The sequence below is a fragment of the Leptopilina boulardi genome, unplaced genomic scaffold (genome assembly GCF_019393585.1).
Source record: "Leptopilina boulardi isolate dan_hultmark-lab unplaced genomic scaffold, ZJU_Lbou_2.1 LbouV2_211, whole genome shotgun sequence".
NCBI classification, from domain to species: Eukaryota; Metazoa; Arthropoda; class Insecta; order Hymenoptera; family Figitidae; genus Leptopilina; species Leptopilina boulardi.
This window is the reverse complement of record NW_026137765.1, coordinates 119,432-131,015: the sequence shown is the minus strand read 5'-3', so window position 1 is coordinate 131,015 and position 11,584 is coordinate 119,432. Positions and strand designations below refer to the sequence as shown.

General features: G+C 24.1%; 3 protein-coding genes across 3 annotated transcripts; 2 read left to right on the top strand and 1 right to left on the bottom strand.

The window, feature by feature from the left end:
* The first annotated feature begins 936 nt into the window (after positions 1–936).
* Positions 937–2,232, top strand: LOC127278835 (V-type proton ATPase subunit F 1). Its single transcript, XM_051300759.1, has 5 exons — positions 937–1,120; positions 1,233–1,314; positions 1,498–1,580; positions 1,709–1,831; positions 1,980–2,232. Exons 1-5 carry the CDS (start codon positions 1,067–1,069, stop codon positions 2,007–2,009), a joined length of 372 nt encoding a protein of 123 aa, XP_051156716.1. The 5' UTR covers positions 937–1,066; the 3' UTR covers positions 2,010–2,232.
* A 33-nt stretch (positions 2,233–2,265) lies between these two features.
* LOC127278832 (Y+L amino acid transporter 2) lies at positions 2,266–6,934 on the bottom strand. Its single transcript, XM_051300755.1, has 11 exons — positions 6,636–6,934; positions 5,973–6,143; positions 5,663–5,885; positions 5,462–5,577; positions 5,252–5,377; positions 5,024–5,168; positions 4,640–4,763; positions 4,243–4,443; positions 4,022–4,171; positions 3,780–3,957; positions 2,266–3,692 (listed from the first exon to the last, which is right to left on the bottom strand). Exons 2-11 carry the CDS (start codon positions 6,136–6,138, stop codon positions 3,631–3,633), a joined length of 1,491 nt encoding a protein of 496 aa, XP_051156712.1. The 5' UTR covers positions 6,139–6,143; positions 6,636–6,934; the 3' UTR covers positions 2,266–3,630.
* Positions 6,935–7,259: 325 nt separating this feature from the next.
* Positions 7,260–9,571, top strand: LOC127278836 (RING-box protein 1A). Its single transcript, XM_051300760.1, has 5 exons — positions 7,260–7,562; positions 7,745–7,772; positions 8,953–9,074; positions 9,156–9,241; positions 9,328–9,571. Exons 1-5 carry the CDS (start codon positions 7,470–7,472, stop codon positions 9,338–9,340), a joined length of 342 nt encoding a protein of 113 aa, XP_051156717.1. The 5' UTR covers positions 7,260–7,469; the 3' UTR covers positions 9,341–9,571.
* Positions 9,572–11,584: the final 2,013 nt, after the last annotated feature.

Sequence of the window (11,584 nt, the reverse complement as noted above, 5' to 3'; positions counted from 1 at the left end):
TACAGCCCATATATATATATATATGCGAATAGACGCATATTATTATTTTTTTATGTCATCTCGTTTTGGCAAACTTTTTTATTTACTTTAATTATATTTGATATGAATATAAAACAAAGATTTCATTAATGGTTCAATCAACTTTTTTTAACCCAGTTCATTCACTGACAATATTTTTACATCAGAAAAAAAGTTTCATTAAAACAAATAATATTCAATTATTATAAAAATTATAATTAATAAATTAATTCTACTAACAGATAATTAGTAATTAGGTTTATTACTATTAATTAATAGTATTAATAATTTATTAATATTACGATAGTTTAATTTTAATATTTTTTTAAATATAACATTTTTTTAATCTAATATTATATTTTTAAATTTAATATATTTTGATATTTAAATTTAATTTATAATAATAATTAACGCGAGACAAAAAAAAAAGAATATTCTTTTTTATTATAAAATACCGAATGATAAATTCAAAGAATATTAAATAAATAACATTAATTGTTTTTTGTATACAATTAATTATTTATATTATCAATAAAATAATAATTATTGGCAATATAATTTGTTTTATCTTTCAAATTATATTAAAATTAATTTTTTTTTTTTTTCTATTAAGTTTTTAATATTTTTAATTTCTCCGAATAAGTGTTATTTTATTTAACTGGCATGTACTTCATTTATTACTCAAGTACTTAAAATTAATTATATCTAAATAAGAGATAAAAAATAATGATTGAATTTTAATAATTACTTACTTATTTTGAATTTCAGTTGTATGGTGTCATCTTGAGGGGAACTCCCGAAATGACTGTGGATTCCCCGATTCACGTTGGTAATACTGGTTGACAGTCGGTATTACCAACTGAAGAAAATCAAATTCCAGATGTCACTTGTGTAGCAAGAAAAATTGAACGCATCCATTTGATTGTAGGTGTGACGGTCAGCTGATTTTCTATTCTGAAAGAGAAAAAGATCATTTGCAGACGTTTTGGAAAATAAATAATATTTTATTTCAAATACTTTGTAAATTAAATAAATTTTTTTTTGAAAAATGGCACTACACTCTGCAGGAAAGGGAAAACTTTTAGCTGTCATTGGTGATGAAGTGAGTAAATTAATAATTATTTAGTTTTTTCCTACTCCAAAAAAATTGTTGAAATAGCTCCAAAAATTTAATTTCTTGTAATAATTAAGAAATTTAATTTATTTTCTTTCAGGATACCTGTGTAGGATTTTTATTGGGAGGAGTTGGCGAAATTAACAAAAATCGTCATCCCAATTTTATGGTTGTTGACAAAAGTAATATTTTATTATATATACACGTACTTTTATTTTCAGATCAATTAATTAAAATTTTATTATTTATTTTATTTTTATTTAATTTAATTTTAGAATTTTTATTTTTATATTGATATTTAGTATTCGCTTCTTTGTAATTTGAAGTTTATTGAATTATTAAAAATTGTATTATTTTATTTCTAGATACAGCAGTCGGAGAAATTGAGGATACATTTAAACGTTTCATCAAACGAGATGACATTGATATTATACTCATTAATCAAAATGTAAGTTTAAAGAAGTTTTTTCACAATTTATCATCACTAATTTTGGAGTTTAATTAAATATTTTTCATTCAGGAAAATAGAACTAGAATTACTGTTTTAATTAATTTTTTTAATTAAATTAATTTCAGATTGCAGAAATGATTAGACACGTTATTGATAGTCACATTCAGCCTATCCCATCAGTATTAGAAATTCCAAGCAAAGATCATCCCTACGATGCCAGTAAAGATTCTATATTACGACGAGCAAAGGTAATTATTTTTTAATTAAAATTACGTCATTTATTAGAAAGAAATTCCTTAGAGTCATTCCATTATACTTGAAAATATAATGGAACAACTCTAGTATTCTAATTTTCATTTTCAAAAATGGTAAACTATATTTTTTTTGCCTTTTTAGGGAATGTTCAATCCTGAAGATATTCACTGATCATAAATTAAATTTTTGCACTAAAATGTTGCAATGTATAAGATGTATTATAAAAAAAAAAATATGTTAATCCCTCATGTAATATTTATTAGGCAAATTTCTAAATATTATTTCCTGTTGCTGTACAGTATTGCTGAAAGTATATATAACATTCCACTGAAAAAATTGTTAAACAAAAATTTCATGCTTTCATTAGTACAATAAAGTTTGTTTATAATCTAAACGATATTACTTAATCAATAAAAAAAAATTGATCTATTAAGACACATCATTTATTGATAGACGTGAGATTTTTAATTACAATATATTATTAAATTTTTACTTATTTGTTAGAAAGTATAAATTTTATAATATTGACACTGAAAAAAGTACTTTCATCGAAATCTTCTTATGAGTATGGTATTTTACTTTGGCATTTTTTTTTTTTTTTTGCGAAATATAAAACTAATTTTGTCAATTGGTGCACATTATAATGATTCAAGTGAATCAATCGAGTAAAAATCCCTTAATACTTTGGCTATTCAGTTAAATTTCTAATCAAAGAGTATTATTAATAATAATAATAATTTTCTAACCTATTAACTAAATGGTAATTAAAATTTAATTATAATATAATATACTATAATTAACTTTAGATTATAATTATTTAACACGTATTATAATAAGCACTTGACTGCAATTATATATTTTTAAAATTAATATTTAACTATAGCAATATATTTATAATAATTCAATAAAGATGCTGAAAATTCAATTTCTTTATCAATAATATATATATTATTATTATTATTACTACTCTTAATGAAAAACGTATTTGATAACAAATGATTTAAAAAATTTTCTTATGCATAATACCCATTGATTCAACGATAATTTTAGACTCATACCATTTTCGTAGATATATTATTATTTAATATAAACATTTCTTTGGCTGTTTCATTCTCTCACACACAATGCAAAAAATTTTAAGACGAAAACACTTTTTTATAGGCAATGGTTTTTGCATTTAGCTTTTATAAAACAGTATAAAATTTATTCAGATCTACGTAGTTAGATAAATTTAGGTAACTGACTTCACCTTATATATAATTTATAAGACTAAACAATATAACGAACATTAATTACTTTAACTAACAGTAATTCGTAAGTTTAAGTAATTTATAATTGTACTATTAAATCATAAAAACCTGAATTAATAATTAGATCATTTGTTGCATTATAGTTTTCTTAAATTTTTTTTTTTTTGAAATTAAATAAGAATTAGGTTAATTTTTCTTTGATTTCAAACTCTTTGAGATAATATTTTTAAACACGTAGCTTACAAACTCAAGAGATTAATAAATTCCCCTCAAAAAAATAATGAAAAATAAATAGAAAGAAACAAAAATTATAGAATGTTAAGTAGAAATATAAATGCTTACAGCTATTCATTAGATTCTTGTTTGGTTGATGTTCTAATATCATTGGTGAAAAATAAATCATTGGTACATCAAGCGTATATGTCACGCTCCAAAAATTGTGACTTTTGACAATTATAGCTTCAATTGAAGATTTTATCTTATTGTCTAGACAGTCTGTAATCTTTTTACTTTTTTTACAATTTAAAATCAAGTAAACTAGATCAATCGTCATGTTCTTCTCGGGCAGACATAAATAATTTCTGTATTGTATGCGTTAATTTCACTGGAAAAAAAATTATTTCATTAATTATCTAAAATAAATTTTGAATTATTCCTAAGAATATAAAATTAATAAAAAAAAGAAACTTACTGTTGAATTTTTGAAAACCTATTGGTTTCTTTTTCCAACAAACACCTAATAAATAAGCGGGAACACCTGTTAATGTAATAACTAAACCCATGCCAACTTCAAATGGTCGTTCATAACATGGAACAATAACTAAAAATGCGCAAATAATAACAAATACAATTGGAATCCAAAGGGGAACCTAAAAAACAAAAATTAAATTAATTATTTTTAGAAATTGAAAAATGATTTTTATCGAAATTTACCTTTATTGGTCGAGTCATATTGGGTCGTTTATGTCTCAACCAAAGAACTCCAGCCACAGAGAGCATTATAAAGAACGATTCAACAATTGTACAATAAGTGATAAGAACATCCAATTTATTAGTGGAAAGCATTAATAATGACAAGATGCACTGAAAAGAAAAATTTTAATTTATATAAAATAACAGTCTAAGTAAATTTTGTTTTAATTTAACGCTCTTACCATAAATACTAATGCCGGTGTTGGTGTGTATTTATTGACATTAATATGACTCAACATTGATGGAAAATGTCCATTTCGAGCGCCTACAAAACACATTCTAGATGATGTCATAATGTGAACACTCAAGCCACCAAAAGCCGATACAGACACCATTACCGGGAGTATCCAAGCCATCACTCCCAGAATTTTATCCCCGAAAGTCTAATAAGTGCAAATTGTATTAAAATGATGAAAAAAATTACTGATATTATTTTTTAAAATGTTCTAAATTTACTTTGATATTTTATTAAATTTTATCAATTTGAACCAACTTTAATAAAAAATAGATTTTTTGAATTTTAAATTACTATTTAGAACTAGAAAAAAAAACTAGTTGTCATTTAGCATTGATACTTACAACGGCAATTGCATTGGACTGTGACATTGCATATGGTGATAAAACAGCGAGATATGCAACGTTTGTTAATACGTAGATTAATGTAACCAAAGGCAATGAAATGTAAATAGCACGTGGCAAATTTCTATAAGTGAAAAAAGTGCAAACGTTCTATTAAAATAATCTTCATATACAATTCCTTCAATTTGCTGATACAATAAGTCCTTGTCTTTTAAGTGATGATTCACAAGAATAATTAAGAGTTAAAAAACTTTTTATAAAAAAATTGAAAATAATATTTAATAATCATTTTATTGTAAATAATTATTACTAGAAACATAAAAAAAAATATCTATATTAAATTTGAATTTTTTGTTTTAAAATTAAAAATAAATGTACACTTACACATAAGGATTCCGTAATTCTTCTGTCATAAAATTTAAATAATTCCAGCCAGAATAAGAGAATATTCCTAAATAAAATCCAATTGCTACTTTTCCCGGATCAGAATTTGTGTTTTTAAATGGTTCTTGAAAGCTTGAGTAATTTCCTATCAATAAAAAAATATTAATATTCCTTTTTTTAATTCATTTGGAAAATAGTTATATATTTTAAAATTGAAAAAAAACATACCCATAAAAAGCCAAATTAATCCAGAAATAATGATAAGAGCGACGGCAGCAATTTTTGCAAACATGAAAAAATTTTGCATTTTAGTTGTCTCTTTAACGCCATAGCAATTGATAAAAGTTAAGAAACCTGAAATAAAAATCAAAGATAAAAATTTCTGTAAAAATATATGTAAATCAGGAATTTAAAAAATTAATTGAATTATTTTTTTACATATAACAACGGCAGCTATTAATTTTTCAGCATCCGCTGGAACTATGCAATTGTGAAAAAATGGTTCCAAAACGTATTTAGCTACTGTCAAGGCCATAATGGCATTTGTTGTTGGTCTGAAATAATAGAATAGTGTAATCAATTTTAAAATAATTGAAGCAATGTTGAAACATTTATAAAAATTACAATTTGTTCACTTACACAAATATTATGTTAGCTGCCCATAAATACAAAAATGCTGGCAAATCACCAAAAGCTTCATAAATATAGGCATAATCTCCACCACTTCGTGGGATACTGGTTCCTAATTCTGTGTAACATAAGGCACCAATCATTGACAATAAACCACATAGTACCCAAATAATTAATGAAAGACCAACACTTCCAACTTCTTCTATAACTTCCTTTGGTGATATAAATATTCCTGAAATTTTTTTTTAAATTAATTATATAAATTCCAAAAAGTGCAAAATGTTATAATTTCAAGAAAGAGATTAAAAAAAAATCTTACCTGATCCAAGAATAATGCCCAAAATAATAGCAACACCTTCTAGTAATCCAAGTTGTTTTTTCATCTGTACTTTATTTGTTGTATCATCTTTATCGAATTGAATTATACTGCCACTTAAATTTATTGATTCTAATTCTTGCATATTGTCTCTGTCTTTTATAGACATTTTCCCTATAGTTAAAAATTAGTTAAAATACAAGTTTATAAATAATAATATATAATACATAATAAAATATCGATAAATCGTTCAATTTATGAACGGTAAAAAAGAAATTTACATAAGATTTGTAAACAAAAGTTAACTATAAAATATTTATTAATGTTTCATAAACAATTCATTTATAGTTTTTCAAGAACATATTTACTGTAAATGTTTATCAATATGATTTTCCTCAGTATTAATTTATTCAATTTCTCATACTTTGAACTCGGTAATTATTTTCTATTTATCGGCAAAAAGTTTATTTTAAAATTGATAAAAAAAATTAATAATAAATAAATATATAAACTAGAATAGAATATTTAATTTGCAAATAACAATCTATATTAATAAACAAAGTAACCGTATGTTATCGGTTATTGAGTTATAGTTAATAAATATCAATATTCTTTAAGATCAATTATCATAGTTATTTTTTTCAAATTAAAGACCAAAGAACATACCCTTTTCTATTTTTGGACGAACAGAATTAAAAATAAGTATAAGATATTTTTGGGATTTTTTTTCTAAGTTGAAATTTGGTGATGTTACTTCATCACTATTATCTTAACTTAATTAATTAAGTATTACTTAAATTTTCTTGTAAATGTAAATATTAAAACACTGATTTCTTTAAAAAAGAATGTAAATAATGATTTTGTGTACTAAATCTAAGTAAATAAATTATTTTGGAGCAAAAGTAACATCTAAGTAAACACGTGTTGCTTAAGCGGCTGATCTGGACATACTCAATGAACTCACACTTTGTAGATAATGTAGTTTGTACTGGTTTTGTAGTTCAAAAAATTGCCGGAAGAGAGAGACTTTTTCCATTAGTGACATCTTGCGGGGAAAAGAATTCAAAAAGAGTTTTAAAAAAATTGATATATAATCGTCAAAAAAATGACAATAGAAAATTTTGTTAAATAAAATCTATTCACAAATTAAGTAAAATTGACAAATTTCAAGTATTTCGTGTTATTTGAGAAGTAAGGACAATGTTTTAAAACACTTTAGTAAATGGCGCGTTTAAATGAATCTATGATCACGTGACCTTTAACACTGCCGACATCAATACAACGACTTCAACTACATATCCAACCTAACCTTAAAAATTATAAACATTCAGGATAACGGATAATTTAGTTCTCTCTCATTTTTCCTATTTTTCATCATTTTCTCCAAATCGACGAAATTAAAAATATTTGACATTCCTGTTTATGTATTAAGTGATAAAACTATTGATATATTTACATTTTTATTTGAAAGTCGAGGTTAAATAAATCAAGATTGCAAAAATGGCATCAGCTATGGATATTGATGATGAAGAAGTAGATTTACCTTCATCTAGCAGTGGAAAAGGAGAAAAGAAACGCTTTGAAGTTAAAAAGGTAATTAGACTAATATATTATTTAAAAATTATATTTTTTCATAAAGATCTATATAACCATTTAAAAATATGAATATATCTAACCTCAATTGCGCTTTGTCATGCATTTGACAGAATTATTTGAAATATTAGTTTTATTTTCAATAATAATTTGTTTTACTGAAAAATATTATTTATTTTTAGTGGAATGCAGTCGCACTCTGGGCTTGGGGTAAGTGTACTTTAAATTATTTTTCATTTATTTCATAAAATTTTACTTCATTTATTCCACGTAAGTTATGTTTTATCATAAAGACCTTTAAATTGTTTTCTTTCAATGACAAAGCCTTTGTGTTTGGAAGTTTTGTTTACAAACATTTTTATCATGTAAATTTTTGAAACTACATTTATTCAAAATATTAATGCAAAGCAACGTCTTTGATAATGACATTTAGGAATTATTCATGAGAATTATTGAGTAATATATTTAGTTAGGATTATTGTTTTTAATATCTATTTCGCGTTTCGTCAAACAATTTTTTAATTATATAATTAACACAAGTATTATACAAATACCTATTTACGTTTATTTGTTTAAATTTTACGCGCTTAAAGTTTAAATTTCAATATTTTTAAGAAATTTGTCAAAAAATATTGAAATTATTAAAAACTATTTTTTATAAAGTTTTTGTTCCTGAAGTTTTGACAATTTTGTCAAAAATTATCACTGTGATTCAAAATTAAAAGGTAATTTAACAATTTATTATTTTAAAAAATTTTTTTTTAAAGTTTATGATCCTGAAATTTTGACAATTTAGTCAAAAATGATCACTGTGCTTGAAAATAAAAAGGTAATTTAATTATTTATTATTTAATATTTTAAAAAATTATATTTTATAATAAAATCTTATAACTTAAAAATATAATTTTCAAAAATGTGTTCATTTGGACGTTCAAAGCTTCAGAAATATTAAAATTTCTAAACTTTATATTTTGTATATTTAATATTGTTTAATTTTTAAACAAAAGAATTATTTAAATTTAAAAAAAAAATTTTAATTTTTAATGTAGAAGCTCATATTTTTATAACGAGTAGCCATCTTTTTCATTTAATAATTGTTATAAAAAAATGGTTAAAAGTACTAAAAATTAGTCTTGAGTTTCTAAAATTTACATTTACTTGCGAATAAAAACTTAAGCATAGTAAATGGGATCACAATTTGCTTTGCATATATTTACGCGTAATTTGTCTACAAACTATGAAAGTGGATTTACATAAGTTACACGTCAATGTCGTCTCTTCCTTAAATAGTGCAGACCAAATTCAAAATTATTTCAAGTTTTGGGCAAATATTTAAATTCGTATAAAGATATTAATATAAAATTAACGTTAATAATTTTTATATTTAAAGATATCGTTGTTGATAACTGCGCAATTTGTCGTAATCACATAATGGACCTTTGCATTGAATGTCAAGCAAATCAAGCTTCTGCTACTAGCGAAGAATGCACAGTTGCTTGGGGAGTTTGCAACGTAAGTTTATAAAAATTTGATTTAGTTAATTTATTAAATTAGATGAATTAATTTGTTAATTTAATTAATTAATTTTTCTAGCACGCATTTCACTTTCACTGTATTTCCCGTTGGCTGAAGACGCGACAAGTTTGCCCCTTAGACAATCGTGAATGGGAATTCCAAAAGTAAGAATTTGTTTTCCATTTTTAAACATTTTTCTATTTTATATTTTTTAAAGAAAATCATACAATTATTAATTTTTCATTTTTAGATATGGTCACTAGTCAACTTCTTGGACAACTGGGATGAAAAGAACTTTAAAAGTCTACTCATCTTAATGTATAATCGAAAGGTTAATCTATCTTTTTTTTTAAATTAAAGTTTAAAATACATTGTAAAGATCAAGCGTTTTTTGCTTTTTGAAAATTTAATCTTTTTTTATCTCAAAATAATTCTCTCACATTATTGACTCATTTGTTTTTAGAAAAAAAATAAATAATTGTATGAAATAATAATTCTCGAGAGGAATTTCTTTTTTGTTCACATATATATATATATATATATTTATTATGTAGGCATCATGGAAAATAGTTTATTGAACAGAAAGAAATTCGTGTTCTCTTTTAAATTGAAAATAAAATTTTTAAAATAATGAAAAAACTTTTCTCTCGTCTATTAATTTGAAAAATTGTTATATTGAAAAGAATATTTGTTTTGGCTAAAAAGTAATCAATAAAAAAGTAAAAAAAAAATAAAGGTTTAGGAAATCTTGAGGAGAAACGAAAAGGGAAGTGAAAGAGAGAAGGTGAAATTTTCGTAAAACCGTAAATAGCATAATAGCAAGCTGTTAGATGATTAGGGGATCCACGCGGTAAAAGTTGGAAAGTAATTTCGTAGAGGACGATTAACAAAACTATTTGAAAATGGGATTCAAGCACAACTCCGCGAACATGCACACGTCTTTTCCTTTCTGAGCTTTTTTCATTGGAACCCAGATGATCAGATTATCCGGTCTTACAGGGGCTTCACGTTGGAAAAGTTTTGTCCTTCCTTAGTAATGTTGGACGATTCAGGACTTAAGCTTCTTCTCTGATTCGTCACGATGTTTTCTCCTCGAGACTTAGTTACTTTTATTATCAAAAGAACATTTTTTTTTTTTTTTTTTTCATAAAATAAAGGCAAAAAAATGTTTTTTTCCCCCCATTATTTTAAAATTTATAAAAATTTACGAAAATATGAAAACAAAAATTTTATTTTCAAAACTACAATAAATTAATTGAATTTTAGAATGAAATTCAAAGTCGAGATAGACAATACTTATCAGGTCGCGAAACATAGAAAGCGACGACCTGGCTTCTAATCCGGGTATACAGCGAAAATTACATCCTTGGAGACCAACTGGCATTTACGAGGAGTCTAGGAGCCACCGCGCATTACCGAGTCTCTCTTCGTGGCTTGGTTTTAACGAGAGAGAAAGGGAGATACTTAAATGAAGACTTTTCAAACACTTATCCTCATCACCTGGAGCACCTGAGAGGAGATTATTGTTATATATCTTTTAGATGCAAACATTTTAATACACTCAATTCATTGAGGTATTTTATTTTATAATATGATTTTTAATTTATATTTGATTATGGATTACTGTTTTTATCGTAACAAAAGCAAAAAAAAAGAAAAATTATGCTAAAAGCAGATGGACTCAAAAGAAAAATTTCTTCATCTTTTTCATGCTCTTTTGTCGCCTACAGCTTTTACTTTTTATTTCGCTTTCTTTACGTTAAAGTAATTTCATTCCTGTTTCTTTCACATGTCGCAAGGAACTTCCTCTGATACTGACATTTCAGTTCAAGCGCTCTGAAAATTCAATTAGACAGACAGTTTTTTGCCTTTCATGTTTATATATACTGAAACCTTGTAAACTTTTGAAAAATCATTGTTGCTAATTAAATTTTTCCGTTAGTAACAAAGCAACGTCTTATCTACCGCCCCTCCTTTATTTTATTAATTTTTGTAAATTGGTTTAAGTCTCATGGTAGAAAAGCAAATTTTTCAAAAATTTATAAAGTTCCAGTTAACTTTTTTTTAATTTTTTTAAATTTTCTTATTTATTTTATCTATTTTATTAATTTTTATCTTTCTACTATTTCTATCTATTTAATCGATTAAAAAATTATTAATACAATTTTTAATCAATTTCATTTTTGATTGATGAAAACATTTAATACCATTTACTTATTGATTATTTTAATCTACTTTAAATTAAATTTATTCTAATTTCAAACAATTTCAATTTATTCTAATTTTAATCAACCTCAAATTCATTGGATTCAAATTTCAATTTACATTCTAATTTTAATCAACCTCAAATTCAATGGATTTAAATTTCAATCTATCGAAATTTTAATTGATTAGAATTTAAAGTAAGTGAAAATTAAAATCAATTTTAATTTTCATTGGTCTAAATTTTTATTTGTAAAAATAAAGATTGATTCTAAATTTTATTCTTCCAAATTTTAATCATCATT

Bases quoted from the DNA above. Each gene is read 5' to 3' on its own strand.
- LOC127278835 (XM_051300759.1), top strand. From the start codon at position 1,067: ATGGCACTACACTCTGCAGGAAAGGGAAAACTTTTAGCTGTCATTGGT. The intron at 1,121-1,232 runs GTGAGTAAATTA...ATTTTCTTTCAG, and splicing joins TAGCTGTCATTGGTGATGAA to GATACCTGTGTAGGATTTTT. The intron at 1,581-1,708 runs GTAAGTTTAAAG...AATTAATTTCAG, and splicing joins TTATACTCATTAATCAAAAT to ATTGCAGAAATGATTAGACA.
- LOC127278832 (XM_051300755.1), bottom strand. From the start codon at position 6,138: ATGTCTATAAAAGACAGAGACAATATGCAAGAATTAGAATCAATAAAT. The intron at 5,378-5,461 runs GTAAAAAAATAA...TTTTTATTTCAG, and splicing joins AATAGCTGCCGTTGTTATAT to GTTTCTTAACTTTTATCAAT. The intron at 4,764-5,023 runs GTAAGTGTACAT...TTTCACTTATAG, and splicing joins GAATTACGGAATCCTTATGT to AAATTTGCCACGTGCTATTT.
- LOC127278836 (XM_051300760.1), top strand. From the start codon at position 7,470: ATGGCATCAGCTATGGATATTGATGATGAAGAAGTAGATTTACCTTCA. The intron at 7,773-8,952 runs GTAAGTGTACTT...TTATATTTAAAG, and splicing joins AGTCGCACTCTGGGCTTGGG to ATATCGTTGTTGATAACTGC. The intron at 9,075-9,155 runs GTAAGTTTATAA...TAATTTTTCTAG, and splicing joins TTGCTTGGGGAGTTTGCAAC to CACGCATTTCACTTTCACTG.